The following is a 22,931-nucleotide window of genomic DNA, read 5'->3' on the forward strand; positions in this document are numbered from 1 at the left end:
TTGTTTTAAAATGCTTTATTGATGCATCGAGAAACGAAGATCTTTCACAGTTTAAGAAATCTTAACAAATTGGAACAAATTTCGTACAAAGACGCGCCTTCACCTTGTTTCCTAGAAACGGTCCGACTATTTTAAGTAAAGAAAAAAGCGCTTTTTGTTAATCTTTTCCCAATTCTCGATATAAATAAAAATCTTCCAAAAAACGTCACGCTTAGGAATGCACTAAGACGGATTCCGGATAACCCAACCGGCCACGTACGAAAACCTAGATGGGGGGCCACGTGGTCGGCAGCATTATCCGGTGCCCGCGTATACGAAGAATTCCGGTTGCCGGTTTGGCTTTTACGTAATAAGAGAATTTCCACTGCCATAACGATACGTAAACGATTAGCGTAACGACGCGTCCAAGCTTTATTTAGGTCCGTCGGCACACCATTTGGCACGACGTGGCAAACACCGGAATAAAATGCCTTTCACCCAGATATACAATACACCGTTTCGTACGGAGGGGCGTATACAAAGTGGGTGGCCGCCAATTACTATAGAAACGGGTGGTCGGCCATTTCTAAAATTTAATTATAGTAACTAAAAACTGCGGTTAACGTTTAGCGAAAGAAGGCGGTCGGAAGAGAGGAGGGGCGGCGGGGCGGGGTCAACCGAAGAGCTTTTCGAAGCAGGCGTGGCAATAAGGCTTGTCGTTCTGTTCCTTGAAAGTGCCCTTGTTCAGTTGCTTCAGGCAGAAGGAACAGACGAAGTGTTCAGGGTGGAACTTTCGGAACATGGCGGTGACGCACCGGCCGGTGATGGGTTTGTGACATCCGGCGCACAGCGATCCCCTCTTGGCGTGGTAGTGCGTCTCGCAGTAAGGCTGACCATCGTGGTCGTAGAAGCTTCCTCCGTTGAACGGTTGCCTACAGTCCTGCAACGAATTAATCCTCGTCAGCCGTTTGTACAATTTAATAAAATAAACAATCTCCCCGAGGTTATTTTTACCACAAAATCAGCGAATCGTTTTTCGTAACCGCATTTTTTATAAGGATTACCGAATTTTAATAAAGTTTGGCACTCACCCTACATACGAAGCATTCCGGATGCCACTGACTATTCAGTGCGGAAATGTAATTTTCCGTAATGGGTCGGTTGCATCCGCCGCACTTGGGTGCGAACATGTCGAAGTAGTCCTCTCGACAGTAGGGTTTCCCGTCCTTTTCGTGAAATCCGTCCTCGCCAAACTGTCGACCGCACTGCGTGCAGAAGAAGTGTTCCGGGTGCCAAGTTTTATCCAGGGCCGTCACGCATTTCTAAACAAAACAAAATCCAATTACTTAATCCCACGGTCCGGTAAAGTGGTCTCGATTAACAATTCATTTCATTACATAAATTTAAAACGTTTAAAATGATTTTGAATAAATTTGTATTTCTTAAATGCAATGATAGAAAACAATTTGAATTTGCAATTTCTGAATACAGGGCAATTATGCCGTCCAAGCTCTATGTTGGATGTTAAATTATTTATTTATGCTGTGCCAACTGTTCCAAACGTCCTTTGTGGACTTCTTCACGCTCGTATAGACTTTACGATCGACAGAAGTATCGAGATGCCACGTAAACTAGTTGTAAGCCGAGTGACTTTATCCAAATGCTCCCTTGTGGAGATTAGGAACGGGAGACCAAATACGACCATAAACGAAAAGAATTGGAGCCTTCCTCTAGAACATAAGACTAGAACATAAATATTTTGAATAGAATTTTCATTCAATCTTTGTCATTAATCATAAATATTTAAGTCAATAAAACAAAGGTTTAACAATATTCTTTTACTGGATTATGTACAATACAATATTTGTAGACCATCCAGAAAATAATTTGGTTGGCTTTGCATGAAAGTAGTCTACTTTTAATGTGATGTCATTAATTCAACTGTCTAAATTTGTGCCAATAATTAATTGTCTTTGGATTTCGTTTTTCTTTAATTTAATCTAATGTTTAAAATCACTATTTAAACACTTCTAAAGAATTAATAAGTTAAAAACCTTTCTGTATATTTTTCATTTATAATTCAATTGTAATTTATTGCAAGATAAAATTAAGTTTTACTCACATCCAGAATTGGTCCATTACAGTAAGCACATCTGGGAGAAAATATGTTGTGATAGTCTTTTTCACAGTAAGGCTCACCGTCACGCTCGAAGAAATTTTTTGTGCCAAGTTCCAAATTGCAGTGCGTGCAGGTGAAGTGTTCCGGATGCCAAGTTTTGCCTAGTGCAGTCACCACCTAAAAAAACAACAAAAAGTTGGCTTGCCATCAAAATCATCTTATCATTGGGTATATTTTTTTTTTATAAACTGAAAAATAATCATTTTTTAGTTTAAATCAAAAATACACCATTGGGTACTTTAAAAATAATCCATATCGCCATCTAGAGGTCAACGTTGTGTCTTAAGCAGAGCCAAGACACAATTTCTAAGTAATTCAAAGGTAATTTTTAATACATATTTTACACAGCATTATTTTATTAATATTATTATTTTGGAAGTTGCAGGACTTAATTATTTTTCATTTTTTAATTATATCCCAGGATCCTGGGAAAAAGATCGCTTTTTTCTCTAAATCCTGGGACTGGGAAATGAGAAACCATAGTGTATATGTTATGGACAAAGTGATTAACAGGGCATTATTTATAATGCCCAGCCATTATGAATAATGACTAAAATGACTGCAAACCTGATAATGTCGGGTCAATTTAATAAATTAATCAATATTTAAGAATTTCCTTTGGACAATTTGATTTTAAAAAGAACTCCACTTTTTTCATTAAGAATTATTTATTTTTTGTGGTTTATTTCAACACTTTTAAAAGATAATACTTATGTTTTAAAAACAACATTCTATTAACTGTATCAATTAATAATACTTTTTGTTAAACTATACTTCAATCAAAAAACCAACTTAAAGGAAACTTCTGGAATGTCAGTTTTTGGTATAAATTATATAAAAAATATTTTTTAAATTTATTTATTCGAGCAATTAGGATTTTGATGGAATGAGGTTTGTAATTACATAATTTTTTTTCTTTATAGCATTTGTATCTATTAGATTTGCAACCAATTTTGCAACAGCATCAACTATAGCCTTGGACTCCAGAAAGTAGTGACATTCTTGCACATTCTCTAACAGAAATGAAGTTTTCTTTATAAACAGTAAATTGGCTTCTGAAATACAATAGACTTAATATTCCATGTTTGGTACCCAGTACGTGAAGGTTTTTATCTTCAACTGCAACAACATCTGAAATATTTTTTCTATTGCTGCAGGTCCATCTATGTCTGGAACACAAATCCTTACTATGTCACCAACATTAGCTGTTCTTGCTTTTTAAGATTAGACAACACCATTTTCCTTGTTTTAGACACACTTCTTATTTTTTCTTCTATTTTTGAATCAACTGTTTTTTTCTTCATCATTCACCAACTCTGCAGTACCAATAACATCCTGATTGTTTGGAAATCAGCACAGTTAGATCTTTTACATATGAAAGGAACATTCTGTTTTTTCTGACAGATTTCACATAAGTAAATTGTGATCATCTCCCTTGTAATATTTTTATATTTCAAATTTAATTCTTTTTCCATACAGTTTCTGCCACCATGGACAATAGCAATATGGACATTATGCAATGTCTGAAATATTTAATCACATTACGTTCTTTTACAAGCACAATTAATTTATCTGTTTCTCCAATAGATACAGTTTTGTAAGTACATGCATATTCTTCTGGTAAATTCAAAGTCACTTTGATTTTTGACACTCACTTTTTGATACCATTAACTCATTTAATTGATTGTTGAAGAAGTTATTCATATCACTTAATGATTGCTCCATAATTGTTAGTGTTATCTTTTTTGAAAAAAGTATTTTAAGAGGCACAAGATTAACTACTGGTCACAGGAATTTAAAATTTGATACTAAATGTAATATGCATGCACAACTCAGATACAAGTGCTGATTGGCTAGTGATTGGCTATGTCAAATGATCATCACTTTGCCTGACTAGGTGATAGCAGTCAGTATTCATAGTGACCGGTCAATGCAACGTATGATAAAAAAAAACCTGAAATTTATTAGTGCCCAATTTTGTTTGTCATTATGAATAATGCCCATATTAATCACTTAGTCCATAACATATATAAATCAAACTATCAAATTGTGAAGTCCCAGATGGACTCCAAAATTTAATGTTTTACAATACAAAGTTCAACATCACCTAAACACCAGGGTGAAATCAGCACTTCTTCTGGAACCTGTTACCGGTGTGCTGATCATTTGTGATAAGTCTGTATTTTCATGAAGCACACCGGTAACAAGTTCCAGAAGAAGTTCTGATTTATTGTTTAACTGTTCCACTGGATATTAGTTAACATTTTAACTCTCACCTTTCCAAAATAAAAACCAATACAAAACTTCTCACAAAAATGATATTAAAAAGTTCATCAAAAAGGTAAAAAAAAAAAAATAGCTGGAATTACGAGGGAGCGTTTCAAAGGAACTCTAGCCAATTGGGTATTGTGTTGAACATTGACATCGACCTCTCCCATGCCCCGAAAGGTTTTGAATTCTCACCTGGAGACAAGGGAAGACTAAGTAATGAGAGAGAGATCATTGTTCAATCAGAATGCAAACTCAAAGAGGGAAACCCTTTAAAAACTCATGTTTCAAGGACACAATGTTTTTTCTCAAGATCGGTCTTTTTCTTGCCAATCCATGATCCACCGGGATATGCTCCCACTGCTTAACAAAATCCAAGTTCCCTGTGATAGGCAATCGAGTGGCCAACTGCAGAAGAATGCTATAGTTGACCTCAGGTACTTATCTGATCCAAAACTTCCAGCAAGTCTTGAGCCATCAATCCTTTGGATGACAATCACCAAGGAACCGTTTGAGAAGAATGTTGTCATGGATTTAGTCAATCTGTTAGTCAGATTGAGATGAATATAGCTAAATTTTGTAAGAATTTTTTTTTTATTAAATGGTAAGCCTGTCTCAATGTCTAAATCACACCCACATACAATTGTCTTGACCCTTGACCATCTCAAAAATCGCACCCAGTCAGCAACCTTACAAAATTGTCATTATTCATTATGATATTAAGTTTCTACAAGACAGTGATATTTAGTATTACAGTATATTATTCACTAACTTAATATACAATTGGATAAAGGAGGTTATTATTATGAAGTCCTGTGAGCAAAGATAGAAATTTTAATGTAAAACTGTTCAGTTACTACAGAATATGGAAGTTGTGGTATTTGGATTGGTTAATATGAAGATCATACATACCGTAATTTTTAGGATATTGTGAGCCTGAACTGGACGAAGACTGAATGTAACTTTTATGTCATTGTGGGGACTCACGTACATGGCCTGCAGATAGTAAGTCACACATTCTTTCTTCACTTTGGAGAAAGACTAGACAAGAATGCTGGTCTTTGTGAATGATTGGAAATGGCAAAATGTAAGTGCAAGAACTTATCACTAGAGACAAAAAACTTAAAATCTTAGAAGAAATCAAAATGGGAGGAAAAGTAAAAAGTAAATAGCTATAGTCATAGAATATTATTTCAATGATCTACAGCAATTGGAAAAAAGCAGCCAAGGATGGTACAGTACAAGCAAGAGAAAACACATCCTAAAGAAAAATGGACAATTAATACAGGAATCATTAACTCTTCAATCTGATAATGAGATGGCAACCAGCAAGATTCTTATAAGAAGAATTAGTCAGAAAAGACATTAATAGTGAAGGAGAAAAGGAAATGGAGCAATAGATGGTGTAGAAGAATCAGGTTATAACTTACTGCCAAAAGTAAATGCTAAGAATACTCTGGCAGTGCCAGAAAATGTGTTTGTGTTATATGATCTTTAAATAAACACACACAAGACAAAAATAGTGCCAATGCATATTGAAACCACATACCCTAATAGTTTTTAGCATAGTGCCATGCCCTCTTGAATAAAACATAAATCAGAGCTAAGTTATTGCTCTGGCTCAAGGCTCAAATAAGCATTGCTTATTTGAGCCTTGGAATGCAATGCAGCTCATCAATATGTGTTGAATGGCAAAACATCATGTTTCAATTGAGTTTGATTAATATGAACCTCATTATTACGAAGTCTGCATTTTTTGTCTCCTGAACTTCATAATAGAGGTTACACTCTATTCAATCTTTTTTTCTAAATAGAGTAATTAAATCCTGCAGCTTATATGAATATGGCAGTAAATTCTGTCCCAGTTCAATTTTTCCAAATCCTTCTGAGATCATTAAATTTCCTATAAGATGGCAACACTGCTTTTTTTAATGAAAAATTGCTTTTTATTCTTGTGAACATTAGATTCTAGTCAAATCTATAAAATTAAATACAGTGGATGTGACTTAAATTTTTCTTACCTGTCCGACGATCGGTTTGTGGCAGGCGGCGCAGTGTCCCTTTGCGGTTGTTGTAACTCCTTGTCTACTCATGTCCGATCGAAGAGTGCCCAACATGGAATCTAACTGGTTGCTTCTATTGTTTGTAGATGAAGGAGACTTATTGGATTTCTGAGGTTTGGCATAAGCTGGATCATTTGTTCCCGCATGGTTTGGAGTAGTGTTAGTATTCAGCTATAAAAAAAAATTTACATGAATCAAATGATTAAATACTGATTTTAATAAAATTTTTCAATACTTTAAACTGGCCATTTTTATTCAAAATATTTCACTATTCTCTCACATCATCTATCTATACTTGATGAATTATCAGAGACGGCAGTTTATGAACCAAAGAAATAATCATCTGAGTAAAATATTAATTCTATTGGACCTTTTGTAATCACTCGGTGTTAATAATTTTTTGAAAAATATAAATACCACTTAGTGTAAACATATACCAAGATCTCAGAGTTCTTTTAATGTAACAGTTTTAAAAAAATTCTCTCTCTCTCAAACAGTTTGTGTATTAAATGTAATGAAAGTGCATTATATAACATTAATGTGATGTACGATCGTCAACAAATAAATTATACACCCACGTACAATTACTGCAAAGTGCTGTATAACTGTTGGTCATCCATGGTGGTGGTATAAGAAACAATGATGGCAGTGTGTTTGGGAAATCCCATGTCCTCATGTTGCTTTTTGTGGCAGGGCTGCAAACAACCACTTTACAGCAAGATAATGCTTGGCTGCATTAACTAGGGTTTCCCAGAAATGTCTGTCACATTGCTACACTTTCTTGATCTGCCTGCTGTCTGGATTTGTCATCATCCATCAAGCATTTTTGGGATTAGTTTTGGTCATCTGTGAGCATGAGAGACTGTAAAGGAAGTTGCAATGTCTGTGGACAAATATATTGCAGCATAGCTCATGGTGCCTCTATGCACAATCATATCACCACATATATCCAGGTAAGGGGAGATTCTATTGGGTTGTTCGGAAAGTTCGTAGCGATTTTTGATAGCCGACAGTTGAGACACCGATTGACGCAAAAATGATTAGAATTGTACAAACCAATGAATATTACGATAAATGACCTTGAGACACGTCCGTTACAAAAAAACCGTTAAGATTATTCAAATAGCGTTTAATTTGGCTCATTGCAAAAATGGATGCGAACAACGTGCATTATCGACACTTGTTTCTTTTCTTTTTTCGTAAACGCAAAAATGCTGTACAAACAGCAAAAATGATATGTGATGTTTATGGTGGGAGTGCTGTATCAGAATCAACTGTTCGAAAGTGGTTTGCAAAATTTAAAACTGGTAATTTCAGCCTTGAAGATGCTCCTCGCTCAGGAAGACCTCCTGTTATTGAAGAGGACCAGATCAAAGCATTATTGGATGAAAACCCTCATTACACAACTCGAGAGATTGCAGACATAGTGAAGTCATCAAACAGTACTGTATTTCAACATCTAAAGAAGCTCGGATACGTGAATCGTTATGACATTTGGATACCTCACGACTTAACGGAAAAAAACTTACTGGATCGCATCTCCATTTGTGATTCTCTTGAAAGACGAAATGAAAATGACCCTTTTCTGAAGCGTTTAGTGACAGGTGATGAAAAGTGGATCATTTATAACAACATCAGCCGAAAACGATCGTGGGGTAAGAAAAATGAATCACCATTAAAAACTCCAAAGGCCGGTCTTCATCCAAAGAAGGTCATGCTCACTGTCTGGTGGGATTGGATAGGAATCCTGTACTATGAGCTGCTTCCACAGAATCAAACAATTGATTCTGATCAGCTTATCCAATTGGGAACAATACTTAACATGGCAATTAAAGAAAAACGTCCGGAACTGGCCAATAGAAAAGGCATTGTGTTTCACCAAGATAATGCCAGACCTCACACGTCTTTACGAACACGCCAAAAATTATTGGAACTAGGCTGGGATGTTTTACCCCACCCCCCTTACTCACCCGACCTTGCCCCGTCAGACTACCATTTGTTCCGTTCTCTACAAAATTCCCTTCATGATAAAAACTTTGATACTTTGGAAGCTTGCAAAAACCACGTGGATCAGTTTTTCGCGGAAAAAACTGGAAAGTTCTACGAAGAGGGTATCATGAAGCTGCCCCATAGATGGCAACACGTCATTAAAAACAATGGCGCATACATAATGGAATAAAAGTATATTTTTAATATTAAAACAATTTCTTTTATTTCTCTTAAAAATCGCTACGAACTTTCCGAACAACCCAATACAAAGTCCTAAAGACTGTTTTAAATAGTGCATTGTTCCATAGTTAATTATCCATTTGATGTGAAATTGTAATCACTTAATTATACATAATCACAGTAATGTTTCATGACTTGATTCATAAAATGTGTAAAAGCAAGCTATTTTATTTAATAATGTATTAATTATATAGTTGGAAGATCTTGGCAATAAGATTAATATTTTGTAGCATTCTTGTAGCTATTTGGATTTTTACATGAAGTGAAAATACTAACAGAAGTTTTTTTTTTATATACAGTTTACAATAATTTATCTAATATTAAAATCCAAAAGTTTAAGTGATTACAATTGTTAAGCTATTTTTGATTGAAAACATTTCAAAAGTCAGGAATATAACTTTTGAATTCCAGCAAAGTAAGACTTATTTAAATCAAAAATGAATTTAATTTGTATGTGAAGAACTTGTTTGCAATTTTAAAAGGTGTTATAAGACGTTTCATACTAAATATGTTTGTAAGAAACAAGTACTTTGTTGATGTCAATTACTAACATTTCATATAAAATTAATTACAGAAAGACTGGAAGTGGATCACCTTCAGGTTCTGGCAATGGAAAAGTGAACTGTCTACAAAACTTGGGAAATCTTGACAAAGGATGACAATTACTATGCTGTTTTAATAACTAAATAACTCTCGATTAGGTAAATCTTAATCAATTTTGTAAAAATAAAATATATTAAATTTTTGGAAGTTAAAACTAATGATTCAGTTAATAACAAAAGTCTAAGAAACTTTCTCCAAACTAATTTTAGTTAATTTAAATCTAAAAATAGATAATGTGTAAGAGTAAGGTAATATAAAAATATAAGAAAATTTATTTGAAAGAGTTGTGTTTATGTATGTAATTACTAAAGTATAAGAAAATTTAAGATTTAAGCAATATGACAGGTAAAAACCATTTTGATTAAACATTCCATTTGATAAATAAAGTCCAAATTATCATAAACTCATCAAAAATTTTAAATGTCAAATTTTTAACCAAGGTACCTTAAAGTCAGACAGGGAAGCCATCAAATCGTCCAATTCCTTTGTGGCGGAAGAAGCGGTCGGCACGGGACTGGAAGTCTGGTTTTGCGGATGAAGACGGGAATCGTGATTTACGAAAGTCACGACCTGGTTACACTGCGCGGGTTGGGTCATCTTGCCACTGTAACAAAAGTATTTAAGTAAAATGTTTGCAGTGTTAAATAATACATAATTGTGATAAACATTAATTATAATTTAGTTGAACTTACAAGGAAAATGTCACTACATGCAAGTCATGTAATACTTAGTACTAACATGTATTTGGTAGTTAAACACATGCTGTTTACCTACCTAAGAAGATTTCTCTAGGGTCAATATTTCTATTTTTTCATGAGAAAGTAAAACATGGACTATTTGATAAGCAGAACGAAGATGTAAACCTGATTAGCAGTGACATCATTAAGATGAAACGTTTTATTGCAAGGCAATGATTTGATCATTAGTGACGATCACATCACTACTGATCAGGTTTACATCTTCATTCCACTTGTCAAACAGTCCATGTTTTACTTTCTTACCTAAGAGGCTATTTCTCTGTTGACCACAGAGAATAGCCTCTTAGGTAGGTATATATAGCATGTGTTTAACAACCAAATAAATGTTATTACTAAATATTACACAATTTGCATATAGCAACATTCTCCTTGTTAGTATTAAATAGAAATAAAGTAATTTCCATTGTTTTCCTAAATAAATCATTGTTAATAAGCAATACATAAGATGAAAATATTAAAATGTTTCTTGATAATTACATTTTAATACAATGATTTTAAACCAATTAGAAATAACTTCTTATTGTAATTGTGGTAAAGTTGTTCATAACTCTTTTAACAATCAAAATCATGACCCAGTACTCAGTGCAGGTCCTAATCTATTGATTTTATTTTGTTTTTATAAAGACGAGTTATTGTTCTCTCTATATGCAAACTTTCATTGGCAAAGGCCCATTCATATTGGATATGTTAGTAGAGACTTTATCCTAATGGACCATCATTGATTCATAATCAATTCTCCTTGCCACAATGTAAAGATTTGATTTTGTGTGCATGGCAAAAATCTGATTATTTTGAAAAAGACACAAATGAGCCCATTAGTGAACTTATTTTTTCTCAATTTCAGGTTCAAATCAAAATGATTGTGCTAACTGCACTAATCATGTGTTCATTACATGCTCATGGTATAAAATTTCTCTGTTTCACTCTTTTTGATGAGCTATATATTTGTTAGTGATTTATTAGTAATATCTGAAGAAATTATACAAACAAATATATATTGATACAGATTGTGATTTTTGATTGATTGTAACTCCTATATGAATTGGTTTTTGCTCATGAAATTTTGCATGTAGAGAGAACAATACTCTTTCTTCATAAAAATAAAATACAATCAGTATATTAGGGCCTGCAATGGATCGATTGTAAGATGGCACATAAATTACAGTTTATAACCAAAACACCTAGAAATATTTTTTACCATAACTATGCATTTCTAGAGACAGATATTTTGGTCGTCACCGTACAACCTTCTATGCCTTAAATGTACGTGTCCTCCTTGCCAACAGACAACATAAAAAGTCTCAAAACAATTTGATTGCAAAAATTATGTTTTGTCAGAAATCAAGCATAGAGAAAATCAATAAATTTTTATGTAATAAAATGTTTTAAAATTATTGTTCACTTCAATAAGCATCTGAAAGAAAATTTAATTAATAAAATAAAAATAATTGTATTAAATATTTGTTTGAACAGCAGCAACTGAAGTTATTGTTAGAATAATCATACTTTGGCAAGAGGCAAAATTTGTGAAATAATATAACAGAAGGTAATTTGTTCATGGTATTTTTACATAACACAATGCTGTTTTAGAATATTTTTGTAAAATGAAACTGAGTTTTCCATTAAAAATGATAAATTTTATTGTTATAGCATAAATTTGTGAGTGTTTTATTATAAATGAAATTTTTAAATTTGATTCGTCAAACAACACAGATGAATTTTTTTTTTATTTCATAAATCTTTAAGCAATATTTATCGAAAATTGGTGATCTAATTCTGCAAAATTTATAGACTCAAATGATACGATCGTACTTACTAACTACTGTGTTTTGGAACGGCACTCTGCAGTTCATCCAGCAGACTCTCCACGGAAGGTCTCCCGTCCTGCATACTATAACTGTTGGCGGTGCTGGGTTTTTGTGGGCTCTCTCTTTCGTTATATTGCGGTATTGTGCTCGGTCCATTGCTGTGTATTTGATTCTGAGCTGTAAACAGAAACCATTTGGCAATTCAAATTAAAATGTCTATTGTTCAGACACACCTACAATGATTTAAATTATTGCAAAATTAACAAGATTTGACTTCTGATAAAAATTTATTTTTTCTTGATGTTTTCATTAATTCCTTTTATTACTTTCCCATCTCTTATATATAACAAAGAGAAAGTATGGCAATTGATCAAAAAAGATCCTCCAGATTTTTACATTTTTGATTTGAGACCTGAAACATTAAGAAATGCCAAAAAAATTCAGAGTGTTTTTTCTGTGAGGGGGGACACGAGTTTGTTTACCCTCTTTGAAGCTTAACAATTCCTGTGTTTTTTGTCAAAAATTTCTGAAATTTTGCAGGGAGGTTTGTGTATTAGGGGGGGATCAACGCTATTAAAGGTTGATGGGGTGGGGAGATAAAAGGGGTTGTGTATCATATCTCCAGTACGGTCAGACATAATGACGATTTTACTCATTATTAGCATTTATAATCTTTTTTTTTATATAACCCATCCCTAGCCTCAAAATTACGCTTTCTGCCATTTTATAATAGTTAAAAATATAAAAAGTTTTTGATAATAAAATATCATAACAGATGGGACCACGTGCACAATAAATGTTGTCAGGAAAGTTAAGCAACTCGTTGGATTTTTTAAACAATACATCACATCTAGTTATACAAAAAAAATTCAGCCAAAAATTTTAAGATAACTTGAGGGATTAATTGTAAAGTCTAAGTTTTGTTTTCTTTATCCACTGGTTTCTTCACGGAAAAACTTTTACAGAAAAATAATTAATGTAAGCCATTACAAACAATGATGATATTTTTATTTGCCCTGTTCTGGCTTTCAGAACAGGGCAAATAAAGATATCATCATTGTTGCCCTGTTCACATGTTCTTACATTTGAAGGAACACATACATGTTTGCTGTTTCACTATTGAAGTGAAAGTGAAACTGCAACAATAAAGACGAATGTTTTGAGAACAGGATGAACAAGCTCAACATATTACAATGCTAAATAAGCTTGGTAATTTTGTTGAGAAATGACAAACTGCTTGCAGATAATCCTGTTGTGTTTTTCTTTTCATTTCCATAATAAAAGTAACTGCCTGTGATATTGACTTTTATTCTTGCATTTAAAATCAAATCAAATCCAATGAATGTTATTAATCCAATGATACAGCCAAATATTTATAAGGCTATAATATGGCTAATTAATTAATAAGATATCAAGCAATATTTACTAGACATAGGCAGTTAAGCAGCTATCAGGTGTTAAATTTTAATAATTAAAAACTACTTGTGTGCACCCAACGATTAATATGCGAGTATTGGGATGACGTGTTTATTGCTTTAAGGGTGTGTTTTGTACCAAGCATTGTTGTTAGAATTGAATTTACAGGTATCCCTCACTTAATGCAACTTTAACAGCTGTCTTTACTTAACATTGGTATGTTTTTCTTGGCAAGTAAGATGCTGGTGAATTTGTTATATTCGTACTGAGATGATTTCCGATATAGATCTGCAGTTTAATTACGATAGTTGTGAAACTGCTAATAAGGTATTGTATTCTTTGTTTAGGAGCTTATTTTAAAACTTTGATTTACATTTTGTTTGCATAAAATCAGACTGAAATGTCTGCAGATAAAAAGTATAGAGTAGTCTGGTGTCCATTTTAAGTTTCATTTTATTTTTAAATTAATTATTCATTTTTATTTTAAATTTTGTCATCTATAAATAAACATTCTGTTATTAACCAAAAATTTGTTCCAGAGGTTGATGATTATTTGGTCAAATACAGAGTCATTACTGTTTTTGATTAATGCGATAGCATCAAGGAACAAATTAATCTCATTAATCAAGGGATACCTGTAATTTATTGTTACGTTCTTTTGTGAGTGTTTTATTTGTGCATGTTCTGCAAGTTTGTCCTGCTGGAATCCTAAATATTTGTAGAGCTGAAACTCACCAACAAATTCAGTACCGTCAGTATTTTCAAGTAAATTGAACATAAATTGGATATATATCCTCGGTTCCGCAAGGCATAGCCGAGTATTTTCAAGTGCAAAATTGCACTTCTTTCGGGATTGCCTTTTCTATGTGAAGTGTTTTGCATTTGTCTGTGCCAGGGGTTGGGAAATTATGGCCCGCTGCCTGTTTTCAATCAGACCCATGGGAACGATAGGGATTACTAACCAGTATGATGAAATATTGTCTCAGAAGAAACAATTTCATTCTTCACATTAGCACAAATTTTCACCATTCTACAATAAGTTCATTAAAAATGTTTTTTTTATTTGTTTTTAAGTATCAGCAATAATGTGTATAAATATTATGTATGTAAAAATATCCCTTCCTAATAAAAAAAAATAACTTTTTTTTTGGTTTTTGCTTTATGAGTAAAGTACCTATTAAAAATATATACCTATTTGAGTTTGCAACCTGGCATGCTGAACTTGATTTTGTTTTTTACAATCTGGTCCTTTCCTAAAAATGTTTGCCGACCCCTAGGCCAAACTTCATTTGTATCTCAATGGAGTTTGTGTATTTTTAAATAGGTGATTTAGCTGTGTTTGTGTAAGTGCATAGCATTTATGTTGTCCCCATAAACAAGATGGAATAATATGTAGTGCATTTGTTTCTGTATCCATATTTGTTTTATTGTTTAGCCTGTTTTAATTTTTAAAGCCAGGAAGAATAAGTAGAGAATTTTGTAAAAACAGGTAGCCCTAATTTTATGTACCAAAAATAGTACACACTAAGAAGCATAATAAAGAAGCATATTTCTTGACAAAACAGAGTAAAATTACTGAGCATTATGCTGTTTCAAACATCACACATAGTTCAGGAATATAGCCACATGGAGTGACAAGTGATGGCATTTCCCACATTAACACTCTTTCACCCCTCACTCTCTGCCAGTCCCCACCTGCTGCCCTCATACAAGTTTAAAAGTAAACATGGAAAAAGTCATAAAGCAGTTGACCACTGGATGAAACAAAACAGGCATATCAGACTCAAATACTAGGCTACCTGAACAGCCATGAGGTAAAGAAGAATAAAATTTAATACCTGTTCTTGGTCTGCTGTTTGTTTATTTTTTTATTGAGCATTGTGTACATGTTACTGGTTTGCACATGACATGCAAGAAACTGCCTTACCAATATGACAACTCCTTACACAATAATATGTTGTTAGTGATATTGGACCTACTTTTTTTTTTACATAATCTACCTACCTATATGTCTACGCAAGATAAAAGAGATGTAAGTGACCCACACTCAGAAATTTCTAGTTACATCCTTGATAGATATTTGTTTTAAAGCATATAATTATGATAACTCAAAATAAATCACATGCAAATCTGTTTATTTCTAAAAACTTAAATTTTCTTACGATACCTTTCTTGTCTGCATAATTCATAAATCGTGCAGAATTGAGATCTTCTAATAGTGTGTCGAGTTCCGACAAATTACTGCTCAGATTGGGATTGCAAGGTTGGTGAGTTCTCGAATTTGGCGTAGTTGTGTTGTTCGCAATTGTAGTAGTAGTTGTAACTTCCTTGATTACTTGCTGATTTTGATATATTGGCTATAAAAAAAAAAATTTTTCTTATTAACTGAATTCATTAATATTTGTTTTCAATCTTATCTTTACACAAAGATTATAAAGCGGCATGTTAAAAGTGTAGACTATTAAGTTTATATTTATTACAAATGAAATTTTTATAATAAATAACAATGAGATGAAATTACTTCCTGTACTCATAATTTATAATTCGTAAATGCAAAACATAACATTACAAATAATATAAAACGTGTGCTATGTAAGTTTACATTAATTTAACTAATTTGTAAACTAGAACAGCAGATAATCACATATTTCTGAAAATTGATTTTAATGATTAAACTAATTTAGACATAAAGAGTTCTAGCCCATTTCAGCAACAATTTATTCACAGGCTATAGCTATTCAGATTTATGCTTTACTCCAGTTTCAGAAGCTTATTAATCTGGTCATACGTTCATATATTTTTAAGGTTTAAGGATAAAATATGCTATTGACTGAATTTAGTAAGACTTTGTATCGAAATGGATTTTCTTGCTTCTTTATTGCTTTAATATCTTTGGCTATTTTCGTCTTCATATAATATTTCGTTGCTTTGTTCTAATAAAATTAAAGCCTAAATATTTCACTATATGTTGCAATGTCAATTTACTAATTCTACCTAAACATAGATCCTTGTCATAGTATCTAAAAATACTACTGTATTATAATTTGATTGGTCTAACAATCAAAGTTTTATTAGTCCAGTTAACAAATAGTTTCAGAACTATACTGTATAAGATATTTGTATAATATAAATTGTAATTATTTTACTGTAAATAAAACAAAGTTATCTATTAAATTGTATTACACTAATCAGATTTTATTTTCTTCTATTTTTCTCAATCATGACCAAGATTTCTTTGAATTCGAAATTATTTAATTTTAAAATAGTAAAACTGATATAAAGAGACTTTTTTAAAGATTGTATTTTTAACTAGGGTTGTTGAGTTGACTTCTTTTTTTTTTGCCAATTCTGACTCCTTAGTATTTATTTATATATGTTAAACACCATTTCATTAGGCTAATTTACTAATTAACAATGCAGTGGTGATCTAAACTTAATTAGAGAATAATAGCTATGGACTTTTACTTTATTCAAAAAAAAAAAAAAAAAAAAAATTAGAAAAATTTACAATTCTCTGCATAAAGAAACAACCCTGCCAAGTTTCAAAAGTTTAGGTTAATCCAGTCCTGAGATATAACACAAAATAAACACAGACAGACATACACAAACACAGAGAATCCAGCCTGCATGCATGGATTCCCTCCCGCCAGTTTGTCGTACTGAATTGAAACAGTCAAATCTCTTAGCAAAAACCAAACTTTAATCACACTTGAATGTGTACAGTAGAAACTCAATCCTATGAAGTTAACAAGATTCTTTTTATCCTTCCTTGCCCACTTTTGAACACCATCACTTTTCCTCTCTTCACTAACTCTACCATCCTCCTACATCTACTCTGTCTGTCCTTCCTTCTTCTACTCTAGTCCTCCCTCCATGTTTTTCTAGATTTTTCTCCCCTTTTTTATGACTCTGTCTACCTTGTTTACTATTTTCTTCCTTTTTTCAACCCTTTGTCTACCCTTGTTTATTATTTTCACGACTGCTTGTAAAGAGGTTGGATATGGGGTGACAAGATAGTCTGGGAAGGAGTAGTTTCAATATCATTACAATTTTCTAAGGAATTTTTTTTTACAGTTTTGGGCTCATGGAGTATCAAAATGTCAAAAAATGCAAAAAAATTTGGAGGGAGTAGTGTTGCCACCTTTACAAAATCGCTGACTCGGACGGCAGGTCAGGTTTGTTCCTGACGCATGCGCAATGTCATTTTACAATGCGAAGAATAACGTGCACGCTGGTTCTAAATCAGTTACAGTTAGGGACTAGGGACTTGCGTAGGAGTAACGTGTGTAACCTAAATTAAGAAAAGCAGATAATTTAGCTCCATAGAAGATGTGTACGGACGTACAAGCAAAAAAAAAAAGTCGAGAGGCAGGTTGCGCATCACATGTCGGTGTAAACAGAGTAACATAGCGAAATGGCAGACGAGTTTTAGTGAGTGTGAGGTCTTTTGCTGTTCAAATGGTGTAAATTTATAAAAATATTTGCAAGAACTTTGCTTCATCGTAATTTCACAATTTCTACAAAATTCCCGGACAAAATTAATAGTTCACCAGGACAGTGAGTCAATTCCCGGACTGTCCGGGTGAAAACCGGGTGGGTGGTAACACTAGGAGGGAGAGTAAAAATTTTACCAATTACTACATTTCCCTACAATATATTTCATAATTATTTTTGCTTTCCCAGTTATTATAGAATATAGAATCAGTTAAGCTGACTCTCCAACTCCAGTTAGATCAGCTATATTATTATATGGAGTAAATTTAAAAGCAATTTGCATTTCTAGTAATTTTTTTTCAATAGTAAAAAAAATCCTAAAATAAAGTTAATGTTATATAATTTCATTCAGTTGTTGTCTACATTAATTCTATTAACTTGAGAAAACTAAATCTTTAATTTCTAGCATTTACTTTTGCAATGCGAGATTTAAAAATTAATTAAGTACTGGAATGAAATACATGCAACGTTTGTACTAAAATTCTAGATGTTTCGAATAATTTTTAATCAGTTCAAGTAATTAGAGCCTAATGACGACTAATTAAATTAGCTGAAAATGATTGTGTTGAAATTAAATATCAGAAATTAAAAGTTTAGTTACTTAAAATAATCTTTTCTACCATGTAAACTTATTTACTTTTCACATAAATTCCTCTGTTTGGGTATTTTCCATAAACTTTTTTGTAAAATAATTAAGCAACACATTTTTAAAAGATCGACTACGTTTACGACGAAAGAAAAATCAAGAATGTAGTTCGGAAAGCGTTGGCGTAAGTTTGAATAAAGTTTTCGGATACTTTGACTGCAAACAATCGCATATAGAACAAAAAAATATTTTAAACTTGTAATTACTGACCAATTTAAGGAATTAAACAATTCCGACAATACTCTTTACGTAAAGTAAGCCGTAATAAATGAATAACGACAAAATATAATAGAGTGCATTTAGTTCATTTTGATGGAACAAATTATAGTAACAAGTATTATGAGTCACACAGCTTTAACAGCAAGGGTCAAGTTAAAGTGATGCAAGTAGATGTTGTATTGTACAGTATTTGTATGATTATTACAGATCATAGGAAAATGCTATTGAATAGTATATTAGACAGGAAACAGATGACAAGTCTTCATTAATCACTCCATTATTTATAAATGTGAAATTTTTTTTCATTAATTAGTAAAACAATATGCTAATTACATTATTTGAATGTGATGTTGGCAGTATAGCAAATATTAAGAAACTCCCTTCTGAATATTGGAGATTTGCAACATTTATTCTTTCTCAATTTGATTGTAATCTTTAATATATAAAAAAACCCTTGATCTGTAATAGTTATAAATTAAACTAATTGATATCATGACATTTGACAGCAGTAAAGTTTGTCATTATTTCTCTGGTAGTAATAAGAAAAATAACTTATATTACATCAGATTATGTTTTATAAGTTATTTGGAATGTTTTAAAACAAAACAAAAAAATTGTTTACTTCCACTTATGAATTAGGAAAGTAAACATGTCGATATATTTCCAATTATCAATAATACAGATATAAATTAGATTAAAAAAAAGCAACCTTTAAAACTGATAACTAGTATTAGTATATCGGTATTTTAGAATTGCAGTTTTTTTATTCTAGATTTTTGTGCTCAAAGTGTGAATTTATTTTGTTCAAATAATTACATGCATTTATCTACAAATTAAGTCAGAATAAGTCAACAAATAACTGAATATTTATTATTTTAAAATTTTCAAAATATCGTCTTTATCATTTATTAATGCTTAATAGCATATTTAGATATATAATCATTAATTTGATTATCTATTTCGTACAGAATATAAATTCTATTTATACGCATTAATTAAATATAAAGTAAAAACAACACTTACACTTGTTATATGATGATGATGATAATACATTTTTGTATTATATAAAAGTAGTATTATATTTAAATTGTTATTCAAAAAAGTTTTCAAATTTTGATAAGCATATTAATATACAGGGTGTATCAGAATGACGTTTTAAAAATTTGGGGGATTATAGAGGATGAAATTTTAAACGTTTTGATATAAGAAACCTCTAGCCGGAAATTTGAACTAAAGTGTCTACAGCGGTAGGAAGCGCTTGACCGTCCTTCGCTTTGGTAGTTACCATTTCAAAAGTCAGAATCATCACCAAATATAGTCAAAATTTGTGTTAAACACCCTATTTAATACATTAAAAATTTTTTCAGACAATATAACATCTAGAAAATTTTCCTCAGATCAGATCTTACATTCACATGTCAATATTTACCAAGTTAGAAAACTTAACTTTTTCCTATGTTAACTTATAAATTAAAACTAAGTTTCTTCCAGTATTAGATATTATGAAGCAATAAAGTAATGAGCGAATCATTTTCAATTATTGGAAAAGAACTTCATAAAACTATTAGATCAATATTAATGAGTTTTACAGTCCAGGTAATACTCATCCAATTTTCTAAGTAAATAACCTAATGTTTTCATTCATAATTGTACTGAAATATATGTCAATCTATGAATGACATTTCATGAATTCATGTAGATAATTGTACTGAAATATATGTCAATCTATCTACATGAAAGTTCTCAAATCAATAGAAAATGTCTAATTGTATCTGGGAAAAAAATTTATTCTAAGTGCTGTGATTCAAATACTGAACTACAGCACTATCTGAATCTAAATACAGTAATGCACAGTACATTATTATTTCATAATTACAATGTACTGGAATTTCAACACCTACAAACAAATAATGACACTACCTGGTAATAGTAGTAAGACATGTTTCATTCTTAGGTACTACCTGGTAGAGGACATCCCAAAGTTTCAGCACAACACAGTTAATATGAGTATTCTGCATATTATTGAAATTATAGTGTACAATAAAATCAAGGGGGAAAATTTTGAACTGTATATTTAATCTTATTTTATTTTCTAATGTTTAAGATTTAAAAAAATGTATCACTCATTTTATTTAATTCGAAAAGTCACTCTGACTATCCAACATAAATTTTTAAAAAAAGTTTTAGAAAAATGACGTTCTAAGTAATTAATTTGGTACTAGAGGTAGATGTTCGACACAATCTCTTATCTATATTAATAATTATTATTTAGTTTCTAAATATTAATTATAGCAATCGTTTGGCTTTGTATCAATACGTCGGGTTTTGGGATGTTGATATATATGTGCTGTTCTAATTTGTATAAATGGTGAAATCTGACGAGGGGAGCTAATATACCAAAAAATGTTTAATTCATAATTAATCTGTGGACTCTTTGAAAATTCTTCAGTGCTATTCAGAAAAATTCAAATGTGTAAATAACGTAATAATAATATTTTACAATATTTAAGTAGATCAAACATAGGAAACAAATACCAATATTTTTGGAAATATCTGTACAATAGTCCTCGTTATATTGCTCATTCAGATAAGTTGTGTTTTTACTTTCCTGGCTTTGTTATATGTAACAGGAAAATTATGGCAATCGGTCAAGAAAGACCCCCAAGACTTTTACGTTTTTAAACTTGGGACCTTGAAATGTTGAGAAATGCGAAAAATTTTAGGAGATTTTCTGTTTGTATTGATGTTAGGGTGTGTGTGTGGGGGGAAGCATAATTTTGTTCACTCTCTTTGAAACTTAATAACTCCTCTGCTTTTTGTTGAAAATTTCTGAAATTTTCCAGGGTGGTTTGCATATTAAGGGGTTGGTGCTATTAAATTTTGGCGGTTAAAGATCGACGGGGTGGGAAGATAAAGGCGATCAAGTGTCATATCATCGCAAGTAGGGTCGAACTTAGCGACAATTTTCCTCATTAGCATTTACAGTATATCTCAACAGATAAGACGACCTTCAGATAAGACGAGATATAAATTTTTGTTGAAGTTTTATAGTTTTAGCTTATATCTGTCCTATAAGACGACCCCCAAACTATCAACGGCCTATGAATTTAGTTTAGATCGGCGATCGGCGATCATCATCTGAATAACAATACTGTACAGCGTATACGGAATTATGTCCTACAGTATTTGTAATTTTTCAAATGAACAAATTTATTTTCTTGCATCTGGAAGCACTGCCTTGCGATTGTTGCAAGCATTCGCACTGATTCGGCATTCGGGTAACGACGTTGACTATTCACAAAAACGTCGTATGGGCTATTCTATTTTGTGCACATACCCTACTCTCTACTAGTAAATAATTACGGTTTGTCCGTTTTTTTATAATGGTTTTAATTTATATAAATTTCAATCTAATTTTTTGTATCTGTCCTATAAGACAACCCCGGATTTTCGGAGCCTTTTTTTTATGATTCAACTATCATCTTATCCGCCGAGATATACAGTATATTTTTTTATAATACCCCATCCTATCCTGTAAATTGAGCTTTTTGTCCTTTTATAATAATTAATAATATAAAAAGTTTTTAATAATAAAATATTGTAAAAGATGGCACCACACACAGTCTTAAATGTTGCCGGGAAAGTTAAGCAACTCATTGCCAGATTTTTCTTTATTTGTGTTTCAAATATAAAAGTGTTTTAACTAATGATTTTTACCAGCACAGAAATATTACCTTATTCTAATATTAGCATTGAAACTACCTACCATTGTATGAAATACAATCCACAAAAAAAGGAAGATGACATAGAGATCAAAAATAGACAAAACAGATGGATAGACACATCAGTTATATTGTGCAATCTGATATTTATTGCTTGTATCCCAACATATAATGAGAGGCTACCGCATTACGTAATTAATACGAATACATTCTATAAACAATTGCTAGCTGCATTCAAGTAGCATTATTTTGTTGCACGCGGAGTTTCAAATTTGTGAAAAAGCTAGTTGTGAAAAGTAGGCATACAGGAATTCTATCAGAGCAAACAAGTAGAAAATCTGGTCAGGAATACAGGCTACACAAAGCACCATGTAGTGTATGCATAGTTCATGTCATTTCTGCAATACTATTTGACTTTGATAACATTTAAAAATTTATACTACTGAATTTATTTTGTAATCTTCATATCATAACATCTTAGATAAGTCAAGCCAATTGTTCTTGTAATATTTTACATGATTTAACTTATCATTTATTTCCATTTTTA

General features: G+C 31.9%; 1 protein-coding gene across 4 annotated transcripts in view; it reads right to left on the minus strand.

Annotated features, from left to right (window-relative positions):
* LOC136982593 (leupaxin-like) overlaps positions 1-22,931 on the minus strand; it is a 40,364-nt gene continuing 17,433 nt past the window's right edge. For all 4 annotated transcript variants that reach the window (XM_067279129.1, XM_067279131.1, XM_067279128.1 and 1 more), the window contains exons 3-9: positions 15,471-15,660; positions 11,896-12,064; positions 9,766-9,925; positions 6,448-6,660; positions 2,102-2,275; positions 1,071-1,301; positions 1-919 (exon numbers count right to left, since the gene is read on the minus strand). In XM_067279129.1, the coding sequence (XP_067135230.1) occupies positions 653-919; positions 1,071-1,301; positions 2,102-2,275; positions 6,448-6,660; positions 9,766-9,925; positions 11,896-12,064; positions 15,471-15,660 (1,404 nt within the window). In that variant the 3' untranslated portion in view covers positions 1-652. The remainder of the gene's footprint in view (positions 920-1,070; positions 1,302-2,101; positions 2,276-6,447; positions 6,661-9,765; positions 9,926-11,895; positions 12,065-15,470; positions 15,661-22,931) is intronic.

Source organism: Centruroides vittatus, unplaced genomic scaffold (genome assembly GCF_030686945.1).
Source record: "Centruroides vittatus isolate TY-2023 unplaced genomic scaffold, ASM3068694v2 contig_854, whole genome shotgun sequence".
Classification (NCBI taxonomy): Eukaryota; Metazoa; Arthropoda; class Arachnida; order Scorpiones; family Buthidae; genus Centruroides; species Centruroides vittatus.